The sequence below is a fragment of the Etheostoma spectabile genome, chromosome 1, assembly GCF_008692095.1.
Source record: "Etheostoma spectabile isolate EspeVRDwgs_2016 chromosome 1, UIUC_Espe_1.0, whole genome shotgun sequence".
Lineage (NCBI taxonomy): Eukaryota > Metazoa > Chordata > Actinopteri > Perciformes > Percidae > Etheostoma > Etheostoma spectabile.
In genome coordinates, this window is record NC_045733.1 from 31820711 (window position 1) to 31845704 (window position 24994).

At 44.8% G+C, this 24994-nt stretch overlaps 3 protein-coding genes and 3 non-coding genes across 7 annotated transcripts in view; 5 read left to right on the forward strand and 1 right to left on the reverse strand.

Moving 5' to 3' along the window:
* The first annotated feature begins 305 nt into the window (after positions 1–305).
* Positions 306–6128, forward strand: rpl12 (ribosomal protein L12). 2 transcript variants are annotated; one of them, XM_032517353.1, is made up of 6 exons: positions 306–516; positions 2791–2864; positions 4378–4476; positions 5107–5188; positions 5294–5380; positions 5972–6128. In XM_032517353.1, exons 1-6 carry the CDS (start codon positions 480–482, stop codon positions 6088–6090), a joined length of 498 nt encoding a protein of 165 aa, XP_032373244.1. In that variant the 5' UTR covers positions 306–479; the 3' UTR covers positions 6091–6128. The 2 variants fall into 2 exon arrangements, with proteins under 2 accessions (XP_032373244.1, XP_032373254.1); XM_032517363.1 differs by having other exon boundaries at positions 350–621.
* Positions 2480–2604, forward strand: LOC116694382 (small nucleolar RNA SNORA65). Its single transcript, XR_004333140.1, has one exon. It is a non-coding gene; the product is annotated as a small nucleolar RNA SNORA65 (small nucleolar RNA).
* Positions 3078–3203, forward strand: LOC116694386 (small nucleolar RNA SNORA65). The gene has a single exon (XR_004333141.1). It is a non-coding gene; the product is annotated as a small nucleolar RNA SNORA65 (small nucleolar RNA).
* LOC116694375 (small nucleolar RNA SNORA65) lies at positions 5431–5558 on the forward strand. Its single transcript, XR_004333138.1, has one exon. It is a non-coding gene; the product is annotated as a small nucleolar RNA SNORA65 (small nucleolar RNA).
* A 2111-nt stretch (positions 6129–8239) lies between the features above and the next one.
* pole3 (polymerase (DNA directed), epsilon 3 (p17 subunit)) lies at positions 8240–19921 on the reverse strand. Its single transcript, XM_032520807.1, has 5 exons — positions 19497–19921; positions 14894–14979; positions 12444–12562; positions 9328–10469; positions 8240–9070 (listed from the first exon to the last, which is right to left on the reverse strand). The coding sequence occupies exons 1-4, from the start codon at positions 19560–19562 to the stop codon at positions 10273–10275; spliced, it is 468 nt and encodes a 155-aa protein (XP_032376698.1). The 5' UTR covers positions 19563–19921; the 3' UTR covers positions 8240–9070; positions 9328–10272.
* Positions 19922–21491: 1570 nt separating this feature from the next.
* The window catches only part of LOC116692412 (proline-rich protein 36-like), a 5198-nt gene continuing 1695 nt past the window's right edge, over positions 21492–24994 (forward strand). Inside the window, exons 1-2 of the mRNA XM_032520702.1 lie at positions 21492–21506; positions 22741–24958. Of these exons, the coding sequence (XP_032376593.1) occupies positions 21492–21506; positions 22741–24958 (2233 nt within the window). The remainder of the gene's footprint in view (positions 21507–22740; positions 24959–24994) is intronic.

The window sequence follows — 24994 nt, forward strand, 5'->3', positions numbered from 1 at the left end:
GGTATTTCAGTTAAAGGGGTGAATTTGGAGCAGCTAAACTTAACTTAGAAAATATTAAGTACATATTGTTAAGCTTATATAATATATAACATGTTCTTAATATTCTCTTCTATAATGTATTCCTGCTATAGTTTGTGTGATACATATTCTGCACATCCACTTTTAATGTGTACAATCTTAAACCTGCCGTTTTAATTATTATATTTTATATCCTATATATATTATCTTTAAAACTTGCCTTTACAATCGGCCTAAAACAACCAGAACCCTTCTGTTGGAACCACGTCACGTTAACGGAATCCCAACATCTCGCGATACTTTGCAGGAGTATAAAAACCTTCCGCGGCCTTAGCTCGGTCCTTTTTCTTTCTCCCTGTAGCGGTGAAGGTGCAACAGTAATCGGTCGTCCCGAGCCCGGGTTCATCCGACACCCTCACCAGCCAAGCTGAACTGAGCTCTACTACTACTACAGCAGAAACATGCCTCCCAAATTCGACCCCACCGAGATTAAAGTTGGTATGTTTCCCGTGTCCGCCGGGTAATAAACGCAGCAGCTTGTTCACAGCCGAGATGGAGTCGTTCCGTGGCGGCTGCCGGCCTGTGAACGGCGTAGAGAAAACGGTAAAGACGGGGCCCGAAACGCCACGAAGAGAGGGGGAAAATATGTCCGACCAAAGCTCAGCATGCTTACATGTTTGTATTAGGTGAAATTTGGATGAATTGTGGCGGGTTTGACTTGAAAAAAAGCTGTAATTAGGGGGGGCTAACTCACTCGCTTTTCCACGTGGGGTGAGGACTAGCTAGCAAGCTAGCGGCGCCAGCTAGTTCGGCTAGCGGCGTTGGCTAGTTCGGCTAGCGGCGCCAGCTAGTTCGGCTAGCGGCGTTAGCTAGCAAGCTAGCGGCGTTGGCTAGTTCGGCTAGCGGCGCCAGCTAGTTCGGCTAGCGGCGTTAGCTAGCAAGCTAGCGGCGTTGACTGGCAAGCTAGCGGCACCAGCTGGTTCGGCTAGCGGCGTTGGCTAGTCTGGCTAGCCTCGAAAGAATGTGAATTACTTGTCTTTTAAAAATCACTTTTTGTTAATCTTGGCGGTATGTTTTGATCCTATTGGCTTTGTATACTAACTAACGTCTTGATTTTATTCACTGATGTGAGTTCTTGCCTTTCAACTTTTCATTGAACTTAGGTGGTAAATTAAACGAAAGACTGCGATATTCACACCAATGTTCCTTGTAATCAAGAGAATAACTTGAAAACTGACACCTGTCATTCACACAACTTTAAGCCATCAAAGTAACGCAATCAATTACTTTGTTTTTATTAAATGTCAAATTGCAGGTAGATGTCACGTTCTACTTCAAAACATGTTGATTCATGTGATCAATTATTTATTTATGACTTCGTTTTTTAATTACAATAACTTGACTATATTCTACATTTGTAAATTGCAGCACTTTCCTCAGTGTTAATGTTAAACACATCCATGTTTTAATATTAATCCTAAATGCACCTTTCAATCATGGTTACGTCCTCTACAAACCCAGTGTTTAATTGGATATATCGCAAGAGAAACTAATTGTACCGTAATTTATTTCCTGTACCTTTCTGTTACCTACACCGTACTATTGCCGTGGTGTACAGGTGTGTTCACCAGCTCTTGATTGGCTGAATGGGGTCACGTGGGGGCTTTGAGGAACCGGATAGAAATTAGTTTTAAATGTTTGAAGTTGTCTTTTTTTGACCAAGCACATTGGATTTGGATTTGTGTTGACTAAGCAGAACTTTTTATCTATAAAAGTGAATAAACAGTGTTAAGACTGTAAATAACATGAAACGCAGCTAAATGATGTGAATGCAACATCAAGGGTTGGGCATTATGTCTCTGTACAAGGATAGAGATGCTCTTAAATTTAGGTTAACGTAACATGTCACATGTGTTGTCGGTTTGTGGTTTTAAAGCTTGTAATCTTATGAATTTACCAGGCTGACTAGCTGTTTTATGGTTTGCTTTTACCCACTTGTATCATATAACAAATTAAAACTCTTGTGTAAATATTTGGTAAAAGCCCCATAGTCGGTCCTACAATATCGACATCGGTGTATTTGGGCGCCCAGTTCTACAACCAGCTGGTACTTATCATGTTAATGTGATGAGGAGCAGTCTGTTTCTTGCATTTTCTATTTTTCAAAGTACTTCTATTGGTCTCCCTAAGGAGAAATTTGTTTTGAACATTGCGTAATTTACTTTTCTGCAAGAATTGGACATGACGAGCACAGGGTTAAAAACCATTAAAAGACAAATGTAAAGTCAACATATGGGCTACTAAAGGGTAGTTTTAAATTTGGTTGACTATTGAAATCTTCTGCGACACTCCGAGTTAAATTGCTTTTCATACATTCCCAATTACATGTTTCTTAGGATAATCTTGGAGAGAAGAGTTCATCAGCCATTCTTTTATCAATCTGTAGCTTCCTGTCAAGCCTCCCGCCACTATGCACGTCTGTCAGTGACGGAGTATAATCCAGTGGAGGCTCAGAGGGACCCGGCTTTAGGAAACAGGGCTGCCCGAACCCATGGGCAACTCTGTGCCGTAAAGACTGGAACAAACAAACAATCATCATTAACCGCTCTAGTGTGATTTCTGGGATAATCTGCGTCTGTTGGTAAAAGTTTGCAGGCCGAGATAAGGAGGAAACACTGGTGCAGCCATTAAATCACTTGAGATGCTGTCGAATATACAACTGTTGTATAATCTGTTTATTTAAATCTGATCGTCTCCTTTTTGTCTGTACAGTGTACATGAGGTGCACAGGAGGAGAAGTCGGCGCCACCTCAGCCCTGGCCCCCAAAATCGGACCTCTGGGTCTGGTGAGTGACTCTAAATAATACATTTTATTTAACAGCGCCTTTCTGAACACTCAAGGTCTCTTCACAGACAATAAAAGACAGAATACAGGGAACAGAAAAGTGTAAGGAGTTATAACAAAACAAACAAAACAGGAACAGTGTATTTACAGATAAGCAATTTGGAACAGATGGGTTTTTAGTCGACTCTTACTGTACGACCTGTAACGGCAGCCTCCCGCCACTATGCACGTCTGTCAGTGACGGAGTATAATCCAGTGGAGGCTCAGAGGGACCCGGCTTTAGGAAACAGGGCTGCCCCGAACCCATGGGCAACTCTGTGCCGCAAAGACTGGAACACAAACGTCATCCTGGATACAGAGCTTTATGTCACGTATGCACAGGTACACGGTGATATAAGCCACCATAAGATCTCTTAAAGCAATAATGCAGACCGTGTTGCGATAACATATATTCATGTGTGAATTCTTTTCACGTAGTGCATTAAGTTAATCATGTGTGTTCAATTCATTATATTCTAAAGCTAAAGCATTAAATAATCTGCTCGGTGTCTGTGATATTATGGTTGCTTCTCAATGATATAGATAGATAGAAAGTTCACTGAGACCTTATAATTTGTTTTGGTCCAACGGGTCCAACCATGGCTCTGCCGAGTGAGTTTAATTCTGAAAAGCAGGGCGGGGGGGGGGGTTAGGGACACGTCTTGTGTTTGCTTGGAGGTCTTCTCCAGTAGCGGTCTAAGACCTGGTATCTTATTGGGCAGGCCGATCTCTGCTAGACACTAACGTTATGGAGACAAAAGACAGGACGCCACCATGTTGTTCCCCCCCCCCCGTGCACATAAGATCAACCACAAAGGGCTAAAGGGTCAGACAAAGTTCGGGAGAGCTATGGATGCATAATTCTATTGGAATAAACGTTCTTTTATCCAACCTACGGACTTGAACCCTTCCTCCTGAATCTAGAAGGGCTGGATTCAAGCCCCACAACAGCAACATGACGCACAAGACAACACACAGTACATGTGGTCACACATGAAGGGAATTTTTGAGGTGACTGGGGAGGGTGAAAACCTTTTTTTTTTTTATTATGCTTCAGACAAGGGGTCTTCAACAGGGGGTCCGGAGGTACTGCATGGGGGTCGCGACAGTTTTGGTTAGACTTTTTTTATATTCCCCCCCCTGCAATTTTTTCCACTAATTGAAATGTCTTTAAATCCACATTAACATGAACTCAACACACTGTAGTAAACAGATAAATGGAGGCAGAAGATGTCTTTCAGTCATCAGTGCACACATGGCACTATAGGACCAGTTTGATATAACACAATGTTATACAATATATATAATTAGGGGGTCCCCGCTCCATCTCGCCATCAGTTTGGGGGTCCTTGGCCTGGAAAACGTTGAAGACCCCTGATCTAGACATTTGAACACGTAGCTTCGGTGCGAGTGCAGGACTTCAGGTCTGTTTGGTTTCCGTCTGCTGGTCTCAACTGGTTTCCGTTTTCTCACAGTCTCCCAAGAAAGTTGGTGACGACATCGCCAAGGCAACCGGTGACTGGAAGGGCCTGAGGATCACCGTGAAGCTGACCATCCAGAACAGACAGGCAGTGGTACGTCAGCTGGCCTGCAGCTAGCCAATGATTTCCTTATCCCGTAATCTGCAGAGTGTGTTCAGTTTATAAAATGGTGTCGTCCCAGTTTCTGAAAGCCAGGTGACTTCTCTAATTTTCTTTAGTCCAAATTCAAACGTTCAGTTTGACACAAGAACCGTTAATCTCTATTTGAGGCTAGAGATCATTTTCGGTTAATGGATTAATCTTTGCATCTTTAGCTGAATCATTGTAAACTATTTTAATTTTTCATGCATTAACTCTTAAACTAATTGCCACCATTTTGAATTGCATTGTCTTTTTTTTTTTTTAATGAAAAGTAAAACTTGTTTCCAGATTTTTAACTAGGAATATCTCCTAGTTTCTGCTCTCTGTGACCACAAACTCCACAGCTTTAAGTTGTGGACAAGACATTTGAGGGTTTTATTTCGGACTTTTGAGAAACACTGATGCACATTTTAGACCAAGCAACTTAACAAATGAAAGTTGTGGTCCTGGACAAATTGAACAGTCTTATCGTTGCAGCTCTGTGTTGAAACTCCCATCTGCAGTATGACCGTAACTCCGTTGCTTCTTCAGCTAGAAGCAGGACAACGACCTTTTGTAACCCCTGTTTTTGTTTTCCCCCAGGTGGAGGTCGTTCCCTCTGCGTCGGCGCTGATCATCAAGGCTCTGAAGGAGCCTCCTCGTGACAGGAAGAAGGTCAAGAACAGTGAGTACCTGTCGCGCCTCATGAAGCAATTTGGCCCCCCCCCCCCGAGGATTAAAGTTGAATGAAGCGTCTCGACTGTACTTGACCCGTGTCTTTATTTTCCAGTCAAGCACAGCGGCAGCGTGACCTTCGACGAGATCGTGGGTGTCGCGCGCGTCATGAGGCATCGCTCCATCGCCAGAGAGCTCTCCGGTGAGAAAACACTGAAAATGGTCTTTTTTCTGTAGTTTCCTGTCCAGCCTCCCGCCACTATGCCCGTCTGTCTCCGTGACGGAGTGTAATCCAGTGGAGGCTCAGAGGGACCCGGCTTTAGGAAACAGGGCTGCCCCGAACCCATGGGCAACTCTGTGCCGCAAAGACTGGAACAAACAATCATCATTAACTGCACTGATAACGCACATTTAATCAGAAATACTTTAGTGATCCCCAAAGGGAAACTTTGTGTTGCAGTTGCACAAATAGAAATATCAGAGTAGAAATGTATATATGTCTCTCTCTCTATGTGTCTCTGTGTCTCTCTCTCTCTCTGTGTGTCTCTCTCTCTCTCTCTCTGTGTCTCTCTCTCTCTCTCTGTGTCTCTCTCTCTGTGTCTCTCTCTCTCTCTCTCTCTCTCTCTCTCTCTCTCTCTAGAGAGATAGAGACCGCTATATCTATGTACAGTATTTACATAATTTTATCCCACATGTCTCCCTGGATTTTTCTCTAAATAAGCTGTAAACTGCAAATATCCTCCTGTGTGATGTTAATCAGCAGTTGACGTCTGTATTTGTCCTGCCCCCCCAGGAACCATCAAAGAGATCCTGGGTACCGCTCAGTCGGTCGGGTGCACCATCGACGGTCGTCCTCCCCATGATGTCATCGATGACATCAACGCCGGCAAAATCGAGTGTCCATCTGAGTAAATGAGCGACCCAAATAATAAAAATCACAAACTAATAAACAAACTCCTTGTGTTGAATCTTAATTTGTTCTGTAACTTATTTAAATGCTCAATACAAACACTAAATGGGACAAAGTTTAATAGTTTTAAGGTGTTTGTGCGAGATGCTGCATTAAAGCTCTACTCTGCTTAAATTATGAATATATCCGCAAAGATGTTTACTTAATGCAAATTGTAACTAATATGTACGTTAAAGATTTTGTAATTTAATCACTTTGATACAAGGGAAAATGCAGTTTCTCTAATTTAAAGCATAAAAATTCTAATTTGTAATTTACTAAATGGGTCTTTTTGTCCAAATTCCAGCAAATCATGCTGATCTATTCTGTGTACCTCTTGAATGCCAGATTAAATCTGGATTAAATGCTTGTTAAACCTTTTTAAATGTATTAATGAAGTCAAGCACAATATAGGTTAACATGTTACTGCAATGACCAAAATGCAGTTTAATTCAAATGTTACGTTTTCAATTATGGCCTGTTAATGTAGCAGTGCTCTCAAGTTACTCAGTTATCCAGAGTTTGTTACAGCTTTAGTGTGTAACATTTTGATAGTAATGAACATCAGATTAAAGCTATACAACGCTAATTAAAACTGTCAGCTCAACTCTAAGTATGGCTCAGATTGTGGCGTCCGGTGACTTTCCTGCACAGAAACTTGAGTGAAATTAATTCTGAGTCTTGTTTTTCATCCACGGGTTAGTTAAAGGAAACTGGAAGGTGGTGGGGGGGGTGGCAGTTGGAGAAGACTTGTATCATGTGTACGCAACTATTAGGGTTCTTCATCAGAAACTATGGTTAGAACAAATGTTTTCTAATTGGGAGACTAAAAAATTTAAAATCTAATTTCCTTTTGAGTTGGTATAAACCTTCAAATTAAGTTTAGGAAAAGTTGAGTTTAAATTGTTTGTGAGCTCATGTTAACCTTAACATGTTTATTTTCTCCTGGTGTCCCGTCTCTCTCCAATCAATGTATGCCAACGAGCTGAAAGTTGTCACCATATTTTCGCCAATATCGGCCCAGTTGTAAAAAATTAAATGTAAATGGAGCAAGGTGGGTCCGGATGAGCTCATCAGACGCTAAGAATATTAATCTGAACAACACAAGCAATTCTGTGAAGGGAAATACAAGCTGGACACAACCCACCAGACTCCATTTAAAAAAGCAATACTTTAAGCGTGTTTAAGGCCAACATATTTTCACATGTAAATCTGTAAACTGTGTTTTATTTTAACCAGAACATGAGTTGTGATGGTTGGGAAAATGGAAAGACGACCCAAAAAGTGCTTATAATAGATATATTTAGTTTCTGTTGACTTTGAATGAAGTGTATTTCATGATGCTAAAATGACTGTTTATTTACAAGGAGTCTGGTGGGTTTAACAAATGCAATTTTGCAGATGTTTTTCGGTTTAAAAAAAGGATCTTACTCTTTAACAGAAAGGTTGACTTGCTTAGAAATCCTTTCCATAATGTTGTCAGACACTTAGAATATTAATCTGAGCAAAACCAGCACTTAAGTGAAGGTAAACACAAGCTGGACACAACCCACCAGACTCCATTTAAAAAAGCAATACTTTAAGCGTGTTTAAGGCCAACATATTTTCACATGTAAATCTGTAAACTGTGTTTTATTTTAACCAGAACATGAGTTGTGATGGTTGGGAAAGTGGAAAGACGACCCAAAAAGTGCTTTTTATAGATATATTTAGTTTCTGTTGACTTTGAATGAAGTGTATTTCATGATGCTAAAATGACTGTTTATTTACATGGAGTCTGGTGGGTTTAACGAATGCAATTTTGCAGATGTTTTTCGGTTTAAAAAAAGGATCTTACTCTTTAACAGAAAGGTTGACTTGCTTAGAAATCCTTTCCATAATGTTGTCAGACACTTAGAATATTAATCTGAGCACAACCAGCACTTTTGAGCAATAATTGTCCAGTTAACTTACATCAAAGCTTGTTTTGCTGCTGTTGACTGTAGCAATTTTGCTTAATACTGGACCAATGTCACATGTTTCCATCAGTCACTTAGACACAAAAACACAAGAAAATAAGGTTGAAACAAAAACTAAGGTGTGTATTTTAGGTCAGTGAGGAATCAATACAGGTTTGGCTTTTTATACAAAATATTTATTGAAAATCTCAGCTCGACATATACAACTCTAGAAAAGTAGAAATGGTTCAAAAACTCAGCAGATCAGGAAGAAACAGGACGTCCGCAAGTACAGATATTTATACTGAAGTCACGTCTGCACAGCCGCTGCTCATCACATTTAGCCGCTACACCATTAGTATTTGCTTCTAGTATTTTGTGAAATAGTACGTGAAAGTGCAGTTAAAACACCTTGCTCCAGTACAACCCAACAGTGATTCAAATTCTAAACTAGCGCGTGATTTCTTATCAAAACGCTCGCATCCCATTTCAGATTTTATTCTTATTTATTTGAAGTTTTGAACCGTAAATGTCCTCGACTAAAGAGAAATAGTTGACATACGGTTGATTTAACCAACAGATGTGGTAAAGAGATAAGCTCGAAATAATTTGGAAATACTTCAAACGTCACCCAACATCGCTTAGAGCACCTTTAAAAATCAAAGAAATCTTAGTCGACTTCAGACCAAAACGAGCCCTACTGATCATAAACGGGACTTTATTATGTTTAACACTGAAGAACTTTGGCTTCTTTTGGTAAACAATAAAAAAAAAAGGGTTTTGTTTTTATTTGTCTTAATTTGAAGGCATCACTGTAACGGTGCTACTCTGAAAACAAACCTATTCATAACTGGACGTGAATTTAAGAATCCTACTACGCCAAGACCCGCCCTTCCATAGCATTCACACACTACAATTGGCCAGGCGCCCATGGCTGCATGGACAGGTCCTACCCCCGTCCAATCGGGCGATGCCTAACCCCAACCAACCAATCGGCCGTCGATCGCTAACCCAACAAACAATCGGTGTCGATTGCCTAACCACCAACACCAATCGCTGTCGATGCCTAACCCACCAACTCTACCAATCGGCTGTTCGATTGCCTAACCCACCACAGACCCACGGCTGTCGGACACTAACCCAAACAACCAACCGGTCGATGCCTAACCCCAACCAACCAAACGGCTGTCCCGATGCTAACCCAACCAACAACCAACCGGCAGTCATACCTAACCCAACCAACCAACCACCGCAGTTCGAGACCTAACCCCAACCAACCAATCGGCTGTCGATGCCTAACCCCAACCAACCAATCGGCGGCGATGCCTAACCCCAACCAACCAAGCTGCTCGTCCTAACCTCAACCACTCGACTGTCGTGCCTAACCCCAACCAACCAATCGGCTGTCGATGCCTAACCCCAACCAACCAATCGGCCGGCGATGCCTAACCCCAACCAATTAGCTGCTATTGAAGGACGGGTCTTAGGGCGGCTAACTGGACCTGGGTCAAACTACGTTAACCCTCATGTTGTCTTTGGGTCAAATGGACCCGTTTTCAGTTCTTTTTTGTCATTATCAGCCGTCGAAATAAGCGCTGAAAATCAACAAGATTAAAAATATGAAAAAAAACTTTGAAAAAAAATAAAACACCAAAAATGTAAAAAAACATTGAAAAAGTGACAAAAAAAGTCATAAAAAGTGATAATAATGTGGAAAAATATGACCAATTTCGACTGGAAGACAACAGGAGGGTTAAAATATGTTCTCACTCCCTCCAGCGGTGAGGGGATTGAAAAGCTCACTTTCTGAGTGTAACGCACTAATAACTGTACACAACACGTACGTAATACCTGTACATCGTTACCGTCGACAACGGGTCGTATCAAAGCGTGACGCAAATATAAACAAAAGTAAAAATGGAAATACAAAAAGGACCACAGACCAGGAAGTGCAGGACGTAGTTTGACTTGTGGTTTTCATTGTGCTGAAGACAGCAGCTGCACCGAGAAGGTGGTGTTGAATGTGACGGTGTTAAATGTGACGGTGAGACACCCCCCCCCCCTCCTCCCCCCCACCTGTGTCCTTGTCTCGCTGCTCTGTGAACCCCCGGATGGATGGATGGATGGATGGATTGATTGATTGGTGGCCGAGCGTCCCTTGAACGCACCACGTCCAGCGGTGATGGGAGTGCCTTTTCACCGTTTGCGTCAGTTCTCCACCTCCTCGTCCTCGGCGTCGTTCTCGGCTTCGACCTCGGGCTCCTCCTCCATGCGCTCCTCCTCCTCCTCCTCCTCCTCCTCTTCCTCCTCCCGGCTCTTCTCGTTCACAGAGTCCGGCTTCTTCTCTTTGTCTTTACGCCTCTGCTCCGACACCTCCTTCTTCCCCTTCTGGCCCTTCTTGTACACTGTAGAAGAAGAAGAACGACGTTAACAGTAGGCTCGTTGGAGATGAACTGCGCCCCCTTGCCTGTAAAGTGGACGAGGAGGGGGGGGGGTGTTAGGGGGAGTCAAAAAGCTGCTGTAAAGTGGATGACGGGGGGGCAAAAAGCTGCTGTAAAGTGGATGATGGGGGGGCAAAAAGCTGCTGTAAAGTCGGACAGTTTCCAGCCGATTCCAGCCGCCTTCAGGCTGAACAGGAAGTGACAAAAACACTGTGGTGCGATTCCGATTTAATAAAATCTAATAATCAGACCCACATGTCAGCCGGTACACAGTCTCTAGTTGTTTTAATTATGACAGAGTAGCTCTTAAAATGCTCTACATGTGATGTGTTGCTGATTTTAATGATGATCCGTGATTGGACATATTTAGTCTCTCTGACTTTTTAAACGTCACTAGCAGCCACACAACATGTGATCTGTACAGAATAAGCCTTTAAATCAGACCAATAGCGGTTAAAATCCCGCCGAAAAGTTCATATAAAACGTCATCATGTTGCGTCGATTCTGAACCAATCAGCTGTTAAATCAGCTGAGAAGCCGGTGTTTTCCCAGCATGCTCTGGGTCCGCCTGGCTGTTGCAGTCGGTGAAAAGCAACCACGCTGCTCGGGTCTCAGACCTGCGGCCGCCTCGCTCTCGTGAGATTTCCGTTGCCCACGTGCGCATGAACAACGTCAACATTCACATCTCATATCAGCGGCATCGCTTCTCCCAAAGGTGCTGCACATCAAGATCCAGATCAGCTTTATGGTCCCCTGGGGGAAGTTTGCCTTGGGCATCAGTGCTACATAAGGCTGATGTAAACATCAATAACACACACATACAGTCCACCCTACATACACAAGAATCAATGACCCCCCCGTCAATCACTGATCAAATCAATAAAACCTGAATAATAAAAAAAACAGATACTTCACACTCATGCATACTCACGCAGTCAAAGTTACATACACAGTCACACACACACACACACACACACACACACACACACCTCCCCGTCTGTCAGCCAAAGTTATTTTAATTTATTTAGTTTACTATTTGCGACCAGTCTGACGTGCTTTGATATAGTTAATAAATAGAAAGAAGAAAACAATTTGACAGAAGCAAAGTGCAAACGCCACTATTCTATATAACAAAATCTCATGCAGATCTGGTAAATAAAAACTAAACTAAAATTAAACTATGAGTGGCAGTGGCTAACTTTACCCAGTCCATCTATAATTTTAATACCTATTTTAACGTTTCTTTTCTGCTTTCAATTAAAATTGAATCCCGAACAATGTTACAAGGATTTTTTCCCCCGCCGTTGTGTCTGTATTTATATAGTTATTGGCCCGTGATACTTAATAGCACTTTAAATGAAAACCTGAAAGACTGAACAACAGAACAACAAGGCGGTGTGAAGGGTGACCGTCCTTGCTTTATTATGAACACACACATCAAAGCTAACTATAAAGTGGCAAGCGCCCTCTTTGCTGGGGGTGTTGCGCAATAACAGGGAGAACGCTTCGTCTCAAAACCGTCACCAGCGTTTTGTGTGCTTCTGAACTTGCGAGTTCAGTCTTCCAGGTACAGCCAGCAAGTACGGTCTCCCCAAGAACACAAGTCCGTTCTTTACTTACTTGGTATTGAGAAACGCCCCATTGTATTCCAAGTGCTAAACATGGGGCGGGTCCTTCAGGATTATCTGAGCCTGGGAGACAACTGTTTTTCTAAAGATGGTCTGAAGGGAAATGTGGTCTTTCTTTCTCATAACCTTCATTGCTGCTTTTATTAGTTCTTATTATTAGTATTTTTGTTTTGCACCGGATGGTAACGTTTGGAAATCACGCGTCAATGACAGTTGAGCGTTTGGTGCGTTGAAGTGCACATGCAGCCGGACTGAGGCGGAGGACCTTGTAGTTTTCTGTGCGATACGTCTGTAGAACGGATGTACTGACCTTCCAGAGCTTCTCTGAGCGGCTCCAGGAATCTCTCAAACTCCATCTCCTCCATCGCAGCCAGGACGTCTCCCGCGTTCAGGGTTTTCCGTTTGGCTTTCAGGGCGAAGTTGTTCGCACTGAAACAGGAAAGAAAAACATGCGTTATATGTTGGTATATGAGTGACAGCCGTTGACCCTGGTCATGATCATGTGTGAGAGACAAGGCAAGGCGGCTTTATTTGTAGAGCGCATTTCAGCAACAGGGCAATTCAAGGTGCTTTACACAAAACCAGTAAAAACAAAAAGATAAAACGGAGTAAAAAACAGCTAAAAGTAAAACCATTAAGACGGATAAAACCCTAACCCACTTGAGACTACATTCACACTAATTAAGCCGATCTAGCGCTGCCTTTCGTGTCTATTTTCCGACACTACACATTCACCCTTTTCCTTTAAAGTGCTACCCTTCCTGTCTTTCTTTCCCTGTATTACACAACCTTTATACTTATTCTTTTTCCTCAAAAAAAAAAAAAAAAATCATAAAACAAGTGTAAACAGTAACAAATAAAAACATTAAGACATATAAAACCGTAACCCTATACCTTTATTTGACGCCATTTCGCTTACTTTCAGTCTACCTTATAATCATTGTCTGTTGTTTGCCTGTATTTCTTGTGTTTTTACTTGTTTGTGTTTTTTTTTTTTTGCTGTTATTGAAGAAAATGCTGCTGCTGTAATAAGGAAATTTCCCCGTTGTGTGATGAATAAAGTAGAATCTAATCTAATCTAACCCACTTGAGACTACCTTCACCCTAACTAGTCCATGTTAGTGCTCCTTTGGTGATCCCCCTCAGTGTCTCTACCCTTCACGACTCTATTTTTAGAGACGTTACCTTTCGTCTCCTTGGACTCTTCTTCTCACTAATTAAGCCAATCTAGCGCTGCCTTTCGTGGCTACCCAACGACCGTCTTTGCGCGATTTTCAGCTCTTTCGGCACTACACAGTCACACTTTTTCTTTAAAGTGTTACCCTTCGAGTCTGTCTTTCGCTGTATTACACAACCTTTACACTTATTCCTTTTCCTCAACAAAATTCATCAATAGAAATTAAACATTGAAAACGATAGAACACATGAATAGACAGTTCAAAATAAAAACATTGAGACACTAAGCGGGTTGAAAGACTGGGGCCCTCAATAACTCGTTCATAAATAAGTCGATCATGTACGTACATTTGCAAACAAAGCGTTGTCAGCGCCGTAGCCAACCCGCAGGAAGCGCACGCTGCCGATACTTCAGCTTACGTCGTATTTACCAAACCTGCAGTTCAACCGGGTAATCGGCGCCTTTCTCCGCCCGCTACACCGAAATTGGGCTGTAGCAGAGCGTTGAGTACTTGTGCTGTGGTACATCTGAGTGAAGACTTCGATATCCCCACTGCTGATGCTTTGACCGTTTGAAAGGATCCTGATGCCAATGTTTGTAACGTAGCGAGGAGTTTAAAGGTCCCATGGCATGAAAATTAGATTAGGTTCAACTTTATGGTCATTACACAGGTACAAGGCAACGAAATGCAAATTGGGTCTAACTAGAAGTGCAATAGCAGCAGGTGCAGGATATATACAATGGTTTCATAAGTGCATAAGTGCATAAATATGGAAATGAATACTATTATAAACAGAATTTTACAGATAGATTTGGCCTATGAATATAAAATATAGATAACAAGTATTGTCAGCAAGCTTTACAGCTGGATATGTACTGAATATAATATACAGGTGGATATTACTATAAATAGAATTTTTACAGATGTGTACGATGAACATAATATACTAATGGTTTACAGAGTTTACGGGTGAATATATATATATATATATATATATTCATCTATTATTATAGACAGAATTTTTACAGGTAGATATAAGTTAGGCTAAAATGAGCAGTATGACAAAAATAAAAATGTCACTTTATGAGGTTTTTTATCATTAATATGAGTTCCTCCAGCCTGTTTATGGCCCCCCCGGTGGTTAGAAATGCTGATAGGTGTAAACTGAGCCCTGGGTATCCTGCTTCAATTTTATTCATAGTATCAATTAATAACAAGAGTTACCTCAAGACACTTTACAGATAGAGCAGGTCTAGACCACACTCCAGAATTTACAAGGACCCAACAGGTCTAGTAGTTTCCTCCAGAGCACGAAAAACCAATCTCGTTATCCGATTGTCTTTGATGCGTTTACAGATGGAAAACGGAAAATAAAATACAGGTGTATACGTCTCATTTCTCAATTTTACATGAAAGCTCAGCGATTGTTTTTTAAGAAATGCCGATAAACCAGAGCAGATTATTCTCCCATCCAGGGATGCTGTGCGGACTAGATAAAACAGTGAGACTAGAAATGTGTCAATTCGTTTTGTGTTGATACTCGACTGTGCGTTAGATTTTTGTGAGTGGGTTTTATTCTTACCAGGACGTTGCGTACAACACGAACACACTGGCAGCTTGGGATATGGCTCTCCTCGCTTCTTTAGACACGTTCACCCCATCTGGGAGCTGTTAGGAAAACAAGCGGTGCGGGAGGGTTTTCATCTTGCTCAAAGCGCGCGACGGATGCGCACCACAACACTACGCGACACACACTCCACACCCACGCGTGCGCGGAACACACACACACCACTACACAAAACACCCACACCACACACACACACACCCCACACACACAACAACACACCAACACACACACACCCCCACACACACACACACACACACACACACCACACACACCCACACCACACACCACACCACACCCACACACACACACACACACCACACCACACAACACACACACACACCACACCACACAACACACACACACACACACCCAACAGAATAAATAATGGTGGCGCTCTTTTTGTTTTATAGAACATCAATAAGTCGTTAAGTCTTTAAAAGGCTTTTAAAATAAAATAAAACATTGAACTTTCGCATCATTAATCTGGATCCCCCCCCCCCATGGTAAACAATGGATGGGTGTAAACCGAGCTCCTGGGTCTCCGTGCTCTGCTTTTGTTACCTGCATTTAGAGAAAAAATGAGCCTCCGGCCAGAGGGCCGAGCCGATGCGATGTCCTCCTCTATGACTTCACGCTCAAGTAGCAGTCGAAGGTTCTACCTCCCGTCCCCATTCTCGGCACTGCCCCAAGAGAATTTTTCCCCATATACATCAGAGAGCAGAGAACAACCACAACCTCCCACCTTGGCCCCGCATGTTAAAATTCTATGCAGCCTTTTTCCCCTCGGCCCCATCCCGCCCCCGTAGGGGAGAAGCTGTCAACCCGCCTCAGGGTATCGCGGCTCGGGCTTGGAGGAAAGGAAAGCTCGGATGGGCCGATCTGGAGTCTTGCCCCTTATGAGGTCACTGAACATCACGTATATCATATGATATGATGTTCCAGGTCGTTCACAGGTTAAACGGCCGGTTATGTGAGCTTGTCCCAATCAGTCGTCCCCTGTGTACTTATGACACAAGGGGAAAATACCGAATTACTGGTAAAAAAACAACGTCGGTTAAAATGTACGAGCCTGAGTATAGTTTGTAGGGGACCGCAGGTTTGGAACGAGCTTGGAGGAAAACCTAAAACTGTTGCATTCTGTCTCCGTCTTTAAGAAGCGTGTCGAGGAAAAATTGCTTTCTTCATATTGTTGATAGTTTTGTAAAAATGTTACAATTTGTGCTGGGACTGTTTGTTTATTTGTTGTTTGGGTTTTGATGGTTTTGTTTGTCCATGGTAATTGAGTTTTGGAGGTGTGTCGGTTGTTGTGTGGTGTTTGTTTTCGGGGGCCCCCTCCGAAAAGCTTTTAGTAGCTTATTTGGGGTTCCCCCATTTCACGCGTCCTGTATGTGATTGTTGTGCCTCATGGAATTGTGTTTGAATGTACAGCGATGACGTGTGAAATAAAAACGAAACGAAAATATAGTCATATATACACTCACCGGCCACTTTATTAGGTACACCTGTCCAACTGACGCTCGTGTAACACTTAATTTCTACGCACCAATCAACATGGCTGCAACTCATTGCATTTAGCGCATGTAGACATGGTCAAGAGAATCTCCTCAGTTCCAAACCGAGCATCATTATGGGAAAGAAGGGATTTGAGTGACTTTAACGTGGCATGATTGTTTGTTCCAGAAGGGCGGTCTGGTATTCAGAAACTGCTAATCTATTGTTTTCACGCACACCCATCTCTAGGGTTTACAGAGACATGGTCCGAAAAAGAAAACATCCAGTGAGCGGGCCAGTTCTGTGGTTGGGAATTGCCTTGTTGATGCCAGAGGTCAGAGGAAAATGGCCAGGTTTCGAGCTGATAGAAGGGCAAAGTGACTCAAATAACCACCTCCGCCGTTCACAACCAATGGCAAAAGAGCATCTCGAACGCACAGTACTCCGACTGGTTGATGATGGGCTACAGCAGCAGAAGCCACATCGGTTCCACTCCTTTCACGCTAAGAACAGGACCGGAGACTACAATTTGCAAAGCTCATCGAAATTGGACAATAAGATTGGAAAAACTCTTGCCTGGTCCTGATAGTCTCGATTTCTCGCTGCGACAGTCCGGATGGTAGGGTCATTTTGCGTCTACAACATAAGCAATGCAGGGAATCTCCTTGTATCACTGCTTCAGGCTGTTTTGTGGTGGTGCGGGTGTCCATGGGGTTGGAATTTTCTTGGCCTTTGGGCCCCTTGGTACCAATTGAGCATCGTGCAACGCCACAGCACCTGATATTTGTTGCTGACCTGTCCATCTGCCTTTATGACCATATGTACCCAACTTCTGATGGCTACTTTCAGCAGGATATGCGCCATGTCATAAAGCTGGAATCATCACAGACTGGTTCTTACATGGCAATGAGTTCCTTAGGTCTCAATGGCCTCCACAGTCACCAATCTCAATCCAATAGAGCATCTTTGGGATGTGGTGGAACGGAGATTCGCATCATGGTGCAGTGCACGCAAATCTGCGGCAACTGTGTGATTCCATCATGTCAATAGGACCAACTCCCTGAGAAGATGCTTCCAGCACCTTGTGAATCTATGCCACGAAGAATTGAGGCATCTCTGAAGGCAAAAGGGGTCCAACCCGTCACTACATGGGGTCCCTAATAAAGTGGCCGGTGAGTGTATATAATCTGAAATGTGCCATTCTGCATAATGAGTACTTCTATTTTGGCACTTTTTATGCTGATACTTTTGACCTTAAGTATAGGACTTTAAACGGAGTATTTCTACACTGTTGTGTAACTATGAATACTTCAGTAAAGCAACAAGTATCCGAGTACTTACCCCCACTGGTCACATGGGACGCTAAACTAGAATTTATTGATACTTTAAGTACATTTCTTGATGATACTTTTGTACTTTTACTTACGTAAGATTGTGACTGGAATACTTTAATGTAAAAAAACTGCATACAAAACTCTCATAGGAGAAATAACATGTACAAGAGTAAAATATATTCAATGTCAACGTACAAGAAAGAAAAAAACAAGGGTAACGGAGTATTTCTACACAGTAGTATTACTTCAGTATCCGAGTACAGGGTAAACGGAGTATTTCTACACAGTGGTATTACTTCAGTATCCGAGTACGGGGGTAAACAGAGTATTTCTACACAGTGGTATTACTTCAGTATCCGAGTACAAGGGTAAACGGAGTATTTCTACACAGTGGTATTACTTCAGTATCCGAGTACAAGGGTAAAGAGTATTTCTACACAGTGGTATTACTTCAGTATCCGAGTACGGGGTAACAGAGTATTTCTACACAGTGGTATTACTTCAGTATCCGAGTACAGGGGTAACGGAGTATTTCTACACAGTGGTATTACTTCAGTATCCGAGTACAGGTAAACAGAGTATTTCTACACAGTGGTATTACTTCAGTATCCGAGTACGGGGGTAACGGAGTATTTCTACACAGTGGTATTACTTCAGTATCCAGTACGGGGTAAACGGAGTATTCTACACAGTGGTATTACTTCTAGCCGAGTCAGGGGGTACGGTATTTCTACACAGTGTTATTACTTCCGTATCCAGTACGGGTAACGAGTATTCTACACAGTGGTATTACTTCAGTATCCATGTACGGGGTAAACGAGTATTTCTACACAGTGGTATTACTTCAGTATCCATATACGGGTAAACAAGTATTTTCTACACAGTGGTATTACTTCAGTATCCAAGTACGGGGGTAACAGAGTATTTCTACACAGTGTGTTACTTCAGTATCCGAGTCAAGGGTAAACAAGTATTTTCTCAACACTATTACTTCGTATCCGAGTAGCAGTGGGTAACGAGTATTTCTACACATAGTATTACTTCAGTATCCAGTACGGGTAAAGAGTATCTACCCAGTGGTATTACTTCAGTATCCGAGTACAGGGTAACGAGTATTTCTCCACAGTGTGTATTACTTCATATCCGAGTACGGGGGTAAACAGAGTATTTCTAACACAGTGTGTATTACTTCAGTATCCGAGTAAGGGGGTAAACGAGTATTTCTACACAGTGGTCTTACTTCAGTATCCGAGTACGGGGGTAACACAGTATTTTTCTACCCAGTGGTATTACTTCATTACCGAGTACGGGGAAACAGGTATTCTTAACCCGTGGTATTACTTCAGTATCCGAGTACAAGGTAAACCGAGTATTCTACACAGATGGTTATTACTGTCAGTATCCGAGTACGGGGGTACGAGTTTCTACTACACAGTGGTGATTACTTCAGTATCCGGTAGCGGGTAACGAGTATTTCTACACAGTGGTCTTACTTCAGTCTCCGAGTACAGGGTAAACGAGTATTCTCACACAGTGGTTTACTTCAGTATCCGAGTACGGGGGTAACGGAGTAATTTCTACACAGTGGTATCACTTCAGTATCCGAGACGGTGGCAAGACCATAAAAAGTGCTTTCTACACAGTGGTATTACTTCAGTATCCGAGTACGGGGGTAAACAGAGTATTTATACACAGTGGTATTACTTCAGTATCCGAGTACTCTGTACACTCACCGCCTCCTTGATGATGCGGGTGATCACCGCGTTCGGCAGGTTCAGATCTTCGGGTCTTTCCGCCATTCCTCTCCCCGGTTACCGAGTCCTTCCACCTGCCAACCGTCGGTTACCTCTCGTGCGGTGCTAACGGATTAGCACTGTCGCGTTAGCCTAGAGCTACCTAAAGTAGCTAGCTAATGTTGGAAGCTACTTCTGTTTCCCCAGGAGCATTTAGTTGTTAAAGTACCGCGTTTTGAAGACGCCGCTTCTATCAATCGGATCGATTAGTTTGACTAAATATAGAATATTTTATAGAAAAGTTCTAACTGGGTCTGAAGTTGCTCGCGCGTCCACCAGAACCGATTTGTTTTGGGACCTTTTCCCGCGAACGGTCCAAGCACGAGCCTTCCTCCGTCAACTTTCAACTCCGGCGTCTGACGTGTACGTGACGTATGCTGACTGTGACGTAATTACGTAAACGTAAAAAAAAAAGAACACTAGCAAACCTGGTTTACATTCATAAATGTGCCACAGAAAAACCTCAATTTAATGTTTTTAAAAGAAACGCTTCTTTATACTAAAACAGTTACTATTAAAAGCCAATAAAACTGTAAGATTGTGTTCCCTATTTAATGTTTTCCCTTGATTTATTCTCTATTTATTCTTTGCTGATCCTGATATTTTATGTTACTTTGTTTTGGTCTTATTTTTACAGAGGCCCTAAGGGGACATGAGTAAAAGAAATGGGGTGTCTTCTTAGGGGATCTGTACATTTCAATTTCTGTATATTTTTATATCTACTTAAGAATAAGTAATGGATTACTTTTCCACATAATTGTGATGCATTCTGAGTTTAAATAAACCCGAAGTGACTCCTTCACAATGTTGTTTTTTATCCAACCAACAGTCCAAATAGTATTATTAAGAGGCCTATGCATCCTGATAAAGGTATTCATTTCCAAAAGATGTTTTTTTATTCCTCTTTTTAATCAATTTTAGCCTGGGTGTGTAAACTTATGCAAGCCACTGTACATTGTTTCTGTTTATAGTATATATATATATATATATATATATATATATATATATATATATATATATATATATATATATATATACACTGTATGAGTAAGCGCATTGTGAGCTATATGATCCAAAGCAAGATTACTCATATGTAACCCTCATACCTGGCAAATAAAGATGATTCTGACATCACGACTCCTCCAAAACTCAGAGACCACAGATGGGACGAGATATATGTTGAATGTGCACAAAGTTTGGAACGTGAGCAGAAATCTTGCTCAAACACATCTGAGATATTAATTATTATAAAAGTCGACCTAAAGGAGAATAAATAGATGAAAGCAGCCTTAATCTATGTTTCCCTTTACATTAAGACATTTCAAGCATAAACGGATTCAGGTAGAAATAGGTGTATAAAAATTCACCATAATGCAGGAAATGAGATGTTTGATGCTAAAAATTAATGAGAGAGAGACATCTGGCTTTCAAACCGAAAAGTGCAGTTGGTCAAGGCCACAACCCCCACCCTCCACCATACGTCAGATACAGTATGGACCACAAAGGTCTACTGTATATAAAAGAGACTTCGATACAGTATTAGGGACCACAAGGTCTATATAAAGAGACTTCGATCCAGTATTAGGGACCACTAAGTCTATATAAAAGAGACTCAGATCCAGTATTAGGGGACCACAAAGGTCTCACTGTATATAAAGAGACTCAGATACAGTATTAGGACCACTAAGGTCATATAAAAGCAGACTTCAGATACAGTATTAGACCACAAAGGTCTATATAAAGAGACTTCAGATCCAGTATTAGGGGACCACTAAGTTCTATATAAAAGAGACTTCAGATCCAGTATTAGGGGACCACAAAGGTCTATAAAAAGAGACTTCAGATCAGTATTAGGGACCACTGAGGTCTATATAAAGAGACTTCAGATACAGTATTAGGGACCACTAGGTCTATATAAAAAGACTCAAATACATAATGGGGACCACTAAGGTCTGTATAAGAGACTTCAGATACAGTATTAGGGGACCACTGATTCTATATAAAAAGATTCAGATACAGTATTAGGGACCACTAAGGTCTATATAAGAGACTTCAGATACAGCATTAGGACCACTAAGGTCTATATAAAAGAGACTTCAGATACAGTATTAGGGACCACAAGTCTTATAAAAAGACTTCAGATACAGTTTAGGACCACAAGGTCTATATAAAAGAGACTTCAGATACAGTATTAGGGACAACTAAGGTCTATATAAAAAGACTTCTGATACAGTATTAGGGACCACTAAGGTCTATATAAGAGACTTCAGATACAGTTTTAGGGACCACTAAGGTCTATATAAGAGACTTCAGTACAGTTTTAGGGACCACTAAGGTCTATAGGACCAGGTAAACCTGAAGAAACTCTGGATCCTGGAGCTCAGCCCAGGAAACAGCCCAGAAGCTTAGAGCCGGTGGGCGAGACATTCGTCTTTCTCTGTTCAGAGAGCTTTATAAACGTGTGGGCGCGTCACCTCCTGCTGTGAGGAAGCAGCTTCCATGGAAACCACCTAAATACCCCCCCCCCCCATCCCCCCCCCCGCCCGCTTCTCTCACCAACCCTGACCTTTGTTAGTGATGAGGTGTGAGCGGAGCTGGAAGTCTGCCCAGTCAGGGTTTTAATATTCTCTGCAAGAATGTTGTGGTTTGAGTGCTAGTTTGTCAGAGATTGGTTTGGGTTTAATAGATGTGACTCTCTAAGACTATATAATATATATATAATATATATATATATATATAACACATGATAACTGGCTGTGGTCGTTAAACACATGAGTTTATAAATAATATAAATTATTATCTCGGGACACTCGCAGCTGCTGAGAGGCAGCGAACGTGTTACGTTTCACCACCATGATAATGTTAATTTACACATCCAAATGTGGGTATAAAATCCAAGTCAAAACCAAAGCGTGTCAAACTGCCCACATTGTTAGAGAACTGATAATTTGACTTTAGTCTTTATTTGTTTATTGTATTGTATGTAAATGAATTCAAAAGGACATACAGTACCTTAAATTCAGAACTTTGTTGAAGAAAAAAGAAATATAAAGATACTGCATATGTGATATTTAGCTTATATAACATGATGCAGGGCCACCTCCACTCAGGGCTGGCTCCACCCAGGCCGGCTCCCACCCAGCCACCTCCACTCAGGGCCGGCTCCAACCAGGCCTCTCCCTAGGGCCGGCTCCACTCAGGGCCACCTCCACCGGGCCGGCTCCACTCAGGGCTGGCTCCACCCGTGCTAGCTCCACTCAGGGCCGCTCCACCCAGGGCCACTCCACTCAGGCCGGCTCCACCCAGGCCACCTCCACTCAGCCGGCTCCCCAGGCTGGCTCCACCCGTGCTAGTCCACTCAGGGCCGCTCCACCCGGGCCCCCTACACTCAGGGCTGGCTCCACTCAGGGCCGGCTCCACCCAGGGCCCCCTACCACCCAGTGCTGCCTCCACTCAGGGCCGGCTCCACCCAGGGTCCCCTCCACCCAGGGCCGGCTCCACCCAAGGTCCCCTCCACCCAGGGCCGGCTCCACCCAAGGTCTCCTCCACCCAGGGCTGGCTCCACTCAGGGCCGACTCCACCCGGGGCCGGCTCCACCCAGGGCCTCCTCCACCCAGGGCCCCCTCCACTTAGGGCTGGCTCCACCCAGGGCTGCCTCCACTCAGGGCCGGCTCCACCCAGGGTCCCCTCCACCAAGTGCTGGCTCCACCCAGGGTCCCCTCCACCCAGGCTGCCTCCATCAGGCTGGCTCCACTCAGGGCCGGCTCCACCCAAGGTCTCCTCCACCCAGGGCTGGCTCCACTCAGGGCCGGCTCCACCCGGGGCCGGCTCCACCCAGGGCCTCCTCCACCCAGGGCCGGCTCCGCCCAGGGCCTCCTTCACCCAGGGCTTCCTCCGCCCAGGGCCGGCTCCACCCAGGGCCCCTTCCACTCAGGGCTGGCTCCACCCAGTGCTGCCGCCACTCAGGGCCGGGTCGACCCAGGGTCCCCTCCACCCAGGGAGCTCTACTCAGGGCCGGCTCCACCCAGGGTCAGCTCCACTCAGGGCCGGCTTTGCCCAGGGCCTCCTCCACCCAGGGCTGGCTCCACCCAGGGCCCCCTCCACTCAGGGCTGGCTCCACCCAGTGCTGCCTCCACTCAGGGCCGGCTCCCCCAAGTCCCTCCACCCAGTGCTGCCTCCACTCAGGGTCGGCTCCATCCAGGGTCCCCTCCACTCAGGGCTGGCTCCACTCAGGGCCGGCTCCGCCCAGGGCCTCCTCCACCGGGCTGGCTCCACCCAGGGCCCCCTCCACTCAGGGCTGGCTCCACCCAGTGCTGCCTCACTCAGGGCCGCTCACCCGGGTCGGCTCCACCCAGTGCTGCTTCCACTCCGGTCTGCTCCACCCAGGGTCCCCTCCCCCCGCTGGCTCCACTCAGGTGCCGGCTCACCCGGCCTCCCCGCCCAGGGCCTCCCTCCGCCCAGGACCGGCTCCACCAGGGCCGCTCCACCCAGGGCCTCCTCCACCCAGGGCTGGCTCCACCAAGCCCCTCCACCAGCTCCCACCCAGTGCGCCTCCACTCAGGGCCTCTCCACCCAGGGTCCCCTCCACCTCAGCTGGCTCCACTCAGGCGGCTCCGCCAGGGTCCCCTCCACTCAGGCTGGCTCCACCCAGTGCTGCCTCCACTCAGGGCAGCTCCACCCAGGGTCGCTCCACCCAGTGCGCTCCACTCAGGTCGGCTCCACCCGTCCCTCCACCCAGGGCTGGCTCCACTCAGCGGCTCCACCCAGGGCATCCTCCGCCCAGGGCCAGCTCCACACAGGTCCTCCTCCACCCAGGGCTGGCTCCACCAAGGGCCCCCTCCACCGGGCTGGCTCCACCCAGTGCTGCCTCCCTCGGCCCTCCACCAGGGTCCCTCCACTCAGGCTGGCTCCACTCAGGGCCGGCTCCGCCCAGGGCCCCCTCCACTCAGGGCTGGCTCCACCCAGGGCTGCCTCCACTCAGGGCCGGCTCCACCCAGGGTCGGCTCCACCCAGTGCTGCTTCCACTCAGGGTCGGCTCCACCCAGGGTCCCCTCCACCCAGGGCTGGCTCCACTCAGGGCCGGCTCCACTCAGGGCCGGCTCCACCCAGGGTCGGCTCCACCCAGTGGCTCCACTCAGGGTCGGCTCCACCCAGGGTCCCCTCCAACCAGGGCTGGCTCCACTCAGGGCCGGCTCCACCCAGGGCCTCCTCCGCCCAGGGCCTCCTCCACCCAGGGCCTCCTCCGCCCAGGGCCTCCTCCGCCCAGGGCCTCCTCAACCCAGGGCCGGCTCCACCCAGGGCCTCCTCCACCCAGGGCTGGCTCCACCCAGGGCCTCCTCCACTCAGGGCTGGCTCCACCCAGTGCTGCCTCCACTCAGGGCCGGCTCCACCCAGGGCCCTAGGTTGGGCTAGGCGAGATTTAAAAATTAAAAATTTTA